The 9,509-nt window shown below is 35.1% G+C and overlaps 1 protein-coding gene across 1 annotated transcript; it reads left to right on the top strand.

The window, feature by feature from the left end:
• On the top strand, window positions 222-6,284 carry LOC109345040 (eukaryotic initiation factor 4A-3-like). Its single transcript, XM_019583790.1, has 8 exons — window positions 222-614; window positions 2,200-2,440; window positions 2,541-2,621; window positions 3,303-3,410; window positions 3,491-3,610; window positions 3,778-3,945; window positions 5,588-5,674; window positions 5,885-6,284. Exons 1-8 carry the CDS (start codon window positions 313-315, stop codon window positions 5,996-5,998), a joined length of 1,221 nt encoding a protein of 406 aa, XP_019439335.1. The 5' UTR covers window positions 222-312; the 3' UTR covers window positions 5,999-6,284.

Genomic DNA, 9,509 nt, shown 5'->3' with positions numbered 1-9,509 from the left:
TTTCATACAAGAGCATACAAAAGTAGTCAGGTGTAATGAAGTGTAATGAAATGTAATGAGTAATGAAAGTATAAAAATTAGGGGTTTATATAAGTGTAAAAAAGTGAAGGATAATTTGTATAATTTCAATAAAATGTTAGAGAATGTTACGTTAGAGAATGTTAGTGTAATTTCCTCAATGATATATTATGGGCTCCATAAGGACAATGGTGACGCAAGCATTTTCCACAAAAACCCTAATTTCAAAACAGACAATCCATCTCTCAATTCCTTCATTCCCATCCCTCTAACCAAACCACAAAATCCTCATTCATGGCGACAACATCGGTGGTCCCTGCTAACCGGCGGAGAGCGGCGTTGCAACCTGAGGATGCGGATTTCGAGACGACGGAGGGAGTAAAAGCGATAGGGAGCTTCGAGGAGATGGGAATAAAAGACGATTTGTTACGAGGGATTTACCAATACGGTTTCGAGAAACCTTCTGCTATTCAGCAACGGGCCGTGACGCCAATCATACAGGGCCGTGACGTCATCGCTCAGGCTCAGTCTGGTACCGGAAAAAGTTCCATGATTGCACTCACTGTATGTCAGATTGTTGATACCTCCGTTCGAGAGTATGTTGTTTTTTTGTTGTCATAAGTTTTCAATTTCGTTTATATGTATGTATTTTATGTAACTGTGCTTGTTTTAGACTATTAGCATTCGGGAGGAAAAATACGAGTAATTTGGGTTGGATTTCTTGATTAGGTTATTTTTTATGTTTTTGATTGATTGGATGTTTTTTATGAGGTTAAGTGTATGTATGAGTTAGATTCGTTTTTTGTTGTTGGGGAAAATCATTTTTTTCTCTCTTTTTGGCTGTTTGAAGCTTCAAAATTGTGATTTTGATTGTATAGATTTAGGTAAAGCAGAAGCTGTTTTGTGTCTGCCTATAATTATATATATAAAAGCTTTTTGACGTTATATCTCCTCTTTTGCCGAAGCCGAAGGTAATAAAGCATAGCTTTTTTGTATAAGCTGAATTTGAGCTTCTCCTTTTTAGTAAAAGCCTAAATAATATACATTTAAATGTCATAAGTGATATTTTTATTACAAAAATTCCGTTTTTTTGGTGAAAGACTGAAATAACTAGGCCCTTTTGTCTAATTAAGATTTTGATTATAAACTGGTTTGAAGACCAAATAAGCTAATGCAAACACACAGTAAGATGGGGTTTTTGGTTTTGATGCTTCTCATCCAAAGCAGCATGATTGGATTTGCTTAAATTCTAGGAAGTCATTGTTTTTTCATCAAAGGCCCTCTTAGTAACATTTCAATCTTAAGTTATGTGAACACCAAATAAAGCTTAATCCAGACACATAAAGTGCACAAGGCATTCATCTAGTGGAGTTTGAGGAGGGTGAATGTATGCAATCTTAACTGCACAAGTAAAATATTGTTTTTAGGGTTTGAACCCACAACCTCCATGTTGCAAGGCAACAACCTTAGTGTTGCATTGTGACTCACTGTCAAGCTTATCCGAACACATATTAGTGATCTTTTTCTGTTAACAAGTAATTTGATTTTGAACAACCCTTGGTATCCTTTTTTATGATGATAGACTCTGTGGACTTAAGAAACCCTTGAAATCCCTCAACCTACAAGGCGAACAAGATACTTTAATGCTAGGCTGCTGAATCACATACAACCATGGGTCAAGCACCTAAGCGACGCAATGAATATAATCCTACCCCTAAGAAAATTTAGAGCTAATATCATTCCCTTAAAGACTTGGACATTGCACTCTGGACCTAGGAAGCGTGACATATCAAAATGGTTGCTGTGTTTGTGTTGAACACATCATATCAAATCTTTCATGGACACTTTTGGATAGTATTAGCGTGTTCCCCAATTTTTAATTTATTTTTTATACCACCATAGATGGAAATATCACTATACTTAGATAGATGTTAACTATGTTTACTATCATTCATGCTAATTTAAAACCTTACTTCTCTTTTATATTTAAGAATTGTGATTTTATGTTAATGTTATACTAATTTAATGTATTGCACCTTAGCCGTGTTGTGTCTTGTAAACTTTAAATCATATCCTTGTGCTCATGTTGTATTGTATCCCTGTTCTGTTCTTATTTGTGCTTCCGAGCATACTTTTTTAATAATTATTATCTTATTGTTTCATTTTACAATTTTTGTCCAGGGTGCAAGCTTTAATAGTGTCACCTACAAGGGAACTGGCTTCACAGACTGAAAAGGTTATATTGGCTATTGGTGACTTCATAAACATACAAGCACATGCATGCGTTGGTGGTAAAAGTGTGGGAGAAGATATAAGGAAGCTTGAGTATGGAGTTCATGTTGTATCTGGAACTCCAGGCCGAGTTTGTGACATGATCAAAAGGAGAACATTGCGCACAAGAGCTATTAAGTTGCTAGTTTTGGTAAGTTTGTTATACTTCTACTTCCCAATACTTGATAGCACTTACAATTTTCATGCCGATTGTGTTGAGGACTATGTTATATGTTTCTTTTCAATGACAGGATGAATCTGATGAAATGTTGAGCAGAGGGTTTAAAGATCAAATTTATGATGTGTATAGATATCTCCCACCAGACCTTCAGGTTCTCTCTCCCTTGACTTTCTCACCTATGCTAATGTGCTTATAATGAAATTTCTGCAATTCAAAATTAGTATATATCAATTCAAAGAGATTCACCTAGTAATAGTAACTAGCAGGTCTGGCAAGTAGGGAGTCATAAGGTAGTCTGATGGTGAAGAGGGCAGTCGTAAGAAATGAAGTGTAGGAGGTTGTGCGTTCGAGTCCCACCATCAACAAAAATGGGAGTTATAAGGGTGGTTTGATGGTAGGGGTGTAGGGGTGTAGGAGGTTGAGGGTGGAGTCTCACCCACACCAAAATACTAACATATTAACTAACATACTAACATTTGCCGATAAAAAAAAAAAAAGCAGGTTTGGCAAGTAGAATTAGTGACTAAATGTAGTTTAAGGTTTGTCCATGAACATAAAAAATAATGGTGAACCAAACCAGAATTCCAACTCACAAGAATCTCACTAATGAATGGGGAGACAGTGAGGTGTATGTCCGTGGCTATTTGAAAACTGGATTTAGTAGTGGCTTGACATTATCTAAAGGCGTGAGTGTGTGACCATGAAAGGAAATGAAACTCTGGCAATGAACCAAACCAGAAATTGAAGAAATAACGGGGTTATGGTTACAAGGTATATGAGGAGTATATTTTTTAGTCTCACGTCTCTTAACCATTGACTTGTTTCGGTATAGGTGGTGTTGATTTCTGCTACCCTCCCTCATGAAATACTGGAGATGACAAATAAGTTCATGACAGATCCAGTAAGAATCCTTGTAAAACGTGATGAGTTGACATTGGAGGTGAGCAATTTTTTTTGTTATCTTGGTGCATTTTGCATTTAAAATGATATTGATGTTATTGTGTCATCCTGAAATGACAGGGTATCAAGCAATTTTTTGTTGCTGTCGAGAGAGAGGAATGGAAGTTTGATACTCTGTGTGATCTTTATGATACTCTCACTATCACTCAAGCTGTTATATTCTGTAACACTAAGCGAAAGGTAAATTGAATTGTCAAGGCTTCATAGTATAACCCTTCCATTTCATCTAACTATGAAGATATATTAAATAGTCTATAGTAGTAGATTATGTGCTATCTTTCTGTATTTTGTTCATTGTGATCTTTTTATCATTTCATTTGTGCTAAGATTTATATCCTTTGGAACAGGTGGACTGGTTAACTGAAAAAATGCGTAACAACAATTTTACTGTCTCATCAATGCATGGAGACATGCCTCAGAAAGAAAGAGATGCAATTATGGCAGAGTTTCGTGCTGGTACAACCCGTGTGCTAATAACTACAGATGTTTGGGCTCGTGGACTTGATGTACAGCAGGCAAGTTGCTAAACCTATCTTCCATTTTGTGTTTTTCTTTTATCTATGCCTCTAAACTAATCTTATGTCCAATGTACAGAGCATGTGATTCATATACTGTATGAATTATTGCATGCCTTTACAATTTTTAATCAATCACACCTTTCTTCTGGTGTTTTAGTTTTTGTTCTTGCTTCATAGTTGAAATATAGGAATGATTGCTTAATTGCAGGGAAGTGGACAAATAGTCTTAGTATGGAATGGAATATAATGATCTAATGACAATAAGTAATACTGTAAATAGTGTTCAGAGGGTGCTAATGGGCCCTTACATCAGGGTTGTCAAAGTGGAGATCCTAAATTGGATTTGGGAGGGAGCAGAGACACGCAAAATCTGGGATCATAAGACCCTTTTAAAAATATAAATTTATGTGAAGACTGTAATGACAACCAAGCAAAAAGTAGACTAAAACCACAGCTAATATCAAGTTAAAGATTTGAGGCTTCAATTCATAAGCCTTAGTTACATCATCGTCAACCAAACCAAACCAATGAAACAGAGATGGAAACAGAACTAACCACAAAATTCAAATCAAACAAGGAAGATAAAAAACAGAGCCAAACAAAGTACACGAACAATGGAGCAACGAAGATCTAAAAGGTGGAAATCCACCTTTGTCTGCAACTGCCACAGGCCCACAACGATTTCAAATCCTACCCAGCCGCTACCATTGCTGGTGCACCATCACAGAAAGCTAGCATCTTCATAGGCAGCTTCATTAATGGTCGCACAAGGGTAGGGGGTAATGAGGTTGAGTGGTTTCAGATTGATTTAAACTAAGAGCAACCACGATGGTTGTTCTTATGGCTGTTCTTAAAAGAATAAGAACATTCTTACTCTGTTCTTCACTGAGGCGTTCTTGTTTTATGAATTATGTTCTTAAATAAGAATGAGGAGAGAGAATGAAAAAAATAGATGTTTGGTTAAGAATGTGGTAGGTTGTGGGATCCAAATAAGAATAAGAATAATGTTTATCATCTGGTGGAATAGTAGATGTTCTTATTTTATGGGGAGTTGTAATAGATTATAAAATAATGCGTGAGACCCAAATAAGAATGAATATGTTGTTTGCCATTATGGATGCTCTAAGGTTGTATATGAAAGAAAGCAGGAATAAGGTCTGGCTGGGGTCATCTGGTTTACTGAACATTGAGCTCCCCTGATGTTTCCAGCATGATCTCATTTGAGTTTTTCTTGGGACTGGGATTGTTGAGCCTACTGATCAAAATCATTGCACGACCATACCAGAAAAATTTGATATTACATTATTAACAACCTTTCACATTTCAAAATTTAAGGATTTCATTAAATTAGAACATTTTGGTTATAACTATATCTCCAGTTCTTCCGTTACTGATCATTTGGCAGGTGATATTTGATGTTCATTCAGTTATAATGTTTTTAATTTTGTGCTTATTTTTATGTCTTGAGCAGGGTTAAGATATTTGTCTTTCATTAAGAAATGCATTCAGATGGAGTTTTATTTTGATAATCAATTCGACAATATGAAATAAAATTCTTGCAAATGCTTCTCTTAATTTCTTTTAAAATTTATGTGGAAGAAATAATTGTTGATATTAATACATTTGCTTCTGTTTTCAGGTTTCTCTAGTTATCAACTATGACCTTCCAAACAATCGAGAGCTTTACATTCATCGAATTGGACGCTCTGGACGTTTTGGACGCAAGGTATTTGGAATTTTTAACTTGTAAAACTATATTTGATCTTTGAATATAATCATTTACTCTTATGTCACATCAGAAACTATATTCCACAGTTGCGATTCTTAGAGGCTTTCTGTTAATTTCAATGTCCTATTACTCCTGTACTCATTTGATTTCCCGCTCTGTTTCCTTACAATATATATACTCATTCCTGGCCTTGATCATGGTTTGCAGGGTGTTGCAATAAACTTTGTTAAGAGTGATGATATCAAGATCTTGAGAGACATTGAGCAATATTACAGTACTCAGATTGATGAAATGCCAATGAATGTTGCCGATCTTATATGAAATGTTTCCGGCATGTGCTTTACTTGTGGAGTGGATTTGTTATAACCTTCTGGCATAAGGGTGTGGTTTTTTCCTCGAGATGATTTGTGATGTGCTTTTAAACATTGCCATGGGGTCACAATTAGATTTTTGCTAGGTTGTGTTATTATCTGCTGACACAGATGAGATTGATGTGTAAATTGTTTTGAGTTGGGTTCTCTAATATGTGGAACTGTAATTCAAATGACAGTTATGCTGATTTGGTTCTGATGTTTTATTATCTAATTTGTGGCCATATATAACTCCATGTGGTTTTCATATTCTTAAGTTTTTTAAGTGTTGGAGTTTATTTAGCCTTCTCTCTCTCTCATATTCTATTTTGCATGAATGATCAAATTAGAGGTACGATCCGATATTTATAACAGGTTCAATAAGCTGCCTTGCACATTATTCTGTTAAAAGTTTAACTATTTATAAGTTTATATATATATACACACACACATATATATATATATATATATATATATATATATTATTTGTTAATGAGGATGCCTTTTCGGGGTGTAAAAATGCAATACTGTATATTACACACCGAGCACTATTATTACTGGTGAACAGTCCAAAAGTATCCAACGCCAAAGTCCAAATTCTTGTCTGGGTTTGTAAATTCTGACTGGAATCAAGTAAAAATAGAAAGGGACAAAGTCTATGTAAAAGTTAAAATTCTGTAACAGAAAAATATTAGGAAGAGGGAAGCTTTAATAGATAAACACAGATCTGCATCTCAAATCCGATTTTGTTTTAATAAAAATATTTTATGTTAATTAAAAAATTTAAATATTTATTATTAGTGTATTTACTTTATTATCATTGTATGTTGTTTATAGATGGCTGATGCACCTGGATGGACAGGGAAATGCCCACTTGGAATGAATCTTTTTCCAGTGTCCTATTATTTAAGAGCTTAATGTATTTTCCCACTACTTTTCAAAATATTAAAAATATCAAATACTATTATTATTTTTGTATATGTCAAGGTGCCACGACCGATAATGAAAACTAGTACTTTCGGAAGAATATATATTACCAACTTCAACTATATCCTATGTAACAAATTATTTTTCACGTATTAGACAGATGAATAGATCTCACAAACATGAAAATGAGCATCATATAGTTCTTCCGTTTTATTCCGCCATGATGGATTCCTATGTAGCACTACCATTCCATACTTCTTCAAAAATAAAGATATCCTAGACGTAGTCTTCTTAAAAACTGTCAACAAATAAATCTCTCAAAATGAAAATGATCCTATTTTAATTTAACTTGCTAGTAAGGTTGACATGAAAGCCATAATAATGTGTATATATAAAATCTTTAAATTTATATATATTAAATGAGGATGGATCTGTTTACACCCAAATTAAATTATACTATTTACATTCAATCTCAATAATTAATTTTCTTAAATCCAACATACCAAAATGGTGAAGTTCAAAAGTTATTTAATATTTTTTTCTTCTATCTCATCATTTAATTTACTCACCTTTTTGGTCCGTTAAATTTAAGAAAATGAATAATTAGGATAGAGTGTAACTTAATTTGGGTGTAAACGGATCCCTCAAAATATTAAATATAATTATATATAAATATATAATTCTAAAAAAATTATTATTAATTACATTTTTAAAATTAATTATGAGTATAATATATATTTTAGGAGAGGGACATAATAATATAATTTCCAAACCGACTATGACCAAACCAAACCACTTCCTTGTGTTTGGTATGGTTTTTGTACTAAATCAAATGAAATCAAACCCTTATATCCCTATATAATATTATATTATATATATATATATATATATATATATATATATATTAAAATTAATATTTTAATATCTCATTTCTCTCTTTATATATACTTATATATTTAGAAGTAGTTAGTTAATTCTAAAAGCTATTTCTAGAAGTTAGTTTTGATAGTTATGTATATACTTATTATAAATAGCATATGCATTGTATTAGCTGAAATGATGAGAATCTTTGCTGAATTTTCATACACCTCTCTCACATTGACCCTTTCTTATCCATGCATTCAATTCTCTCTTCTTTTTCTCCAATTATCTTCTTCTTTGTGTGTGTGTGAGTGAGGAGAGTATTATTTTCTCTCCAACAAATTGGTATCAAGAGTTCAAGTGAGATGGTAGTCATAAGATGGTCTATTGGTGAAGAATAAGGACTTAAGGAATTGAGTGCATAAGGTTGTGAGTTCGAGTCCCATCATCAACAAAAATGGAAGTTATAAGGTAGTTTGATGGTTAGTATGAAGGATGTTGATGGTGGAGTTTCACCCACAACAAAATACTAACATACTAACAACTAACATACTAACAACTAACATACTAACAATTGCCAATAAAAAAAGGAGTTCAAGTGAGATCAAGGGCCTTCACTCCTTTACCACTTCTCTTCTTTCTTCACTAAATGGGACATTCAAGAACAAGTTCACAGAATCACAGAGGTTGACGTACAAAGAGAATAAAATGAAGGACTGCAAAGTCACATGTCTTCTTAACCAGTGTGTTGATGAGGCACACTTTGAGAAGATTGCAACAACACAATATTCACAACAGGCATGACAAATCTTTGAAAAGTGCAACAAAGGGGCAAAACAACTGAAGAAGGTTAGACTTCAAACCCTGAGGCAGAAATATGAGTTGATGCAAATGGAGTTGAATGAAAGAGTTGCTTAATTTTTCAATAGAGTCATCTGTCACACAAATCAGATGAAGGTCTTATGCCGTAAGGTGTTGGGTTAAGTCCCGCGGCGAGCGCACGTGTTTAGTTGCCAACCCTGAGTAATGTAACTAGGAATCTCATGGAGAGTTCGATCCTGACTCAGGATGAACACGGGCGGCATGCCTTACACATGTAAGTCGGACGAGAAGTGGTGTTTTCAGTGGTGCACGAGTGAGTAACGCATAAGAACCTGCCCTTGGGAGGGGAACAACAGCTGGAAACGGCCGCTAATACCCTGTAGGCTGAGGCGAAAAATGAGGAATCTTCCCGTTGGTGGGACAATAGCTTACCAAGGCGATGATCAATAGCTAGTACGAGAGGATGATCAACCACACTAGGACTGAGGCAAGGCCCAGACTCTTACGGGAGGCAGTAGTGGAGAATTTTCCGCAATGGGCGAAAGCTTTACGAAGCAATGCCGCGTGGAGGTAGAAGGCCTACGGGTTATGAACTCTTTTCCCGGAGAAGAAGCAACGATTATATCTGGGGAATAATCATCGACTAACTCTGTGCCAGCAGCTGCGGTAAGACAGAGGATGCAAGCGTTATCCGGAATGATTGAGCATAAAGCGTCTGTAGGTGACTTTTAGGTTTAATACGATGCAATGTGGAGAACCTTACCAGGGCTTGACATGACGCGATTCCTCTTTAAAGAGAGGGGGCCCTTCGGGAACACGGACACAGGTGGTGCATGGTTGTCGTCTGCTCGTGCCGTAAGGTGTTGGGTTAA

Source organism: Lupinus angustifolius, chromosome LG04 (genome assembly GCF_001865875.1).
Source record: "Lupinus angustifolius cultivar Tanjil chromosome LG04, LupAngTanjil_v1.0, whole genome shotgun sequence".
Taxonomy (NCBI): domain Eukaryota; kingdom Viridiplantae; phylum Streptophyta; class Magnoliopsida; order Fabales; family Fabaceae; genus Lupinus; species Lupinus angustifolius.
The sequence above is the reverse complement of the archived record's forward strand: the minus strand, read 5'-3'. Positions and strand labels throughout refer to the sequence as shown.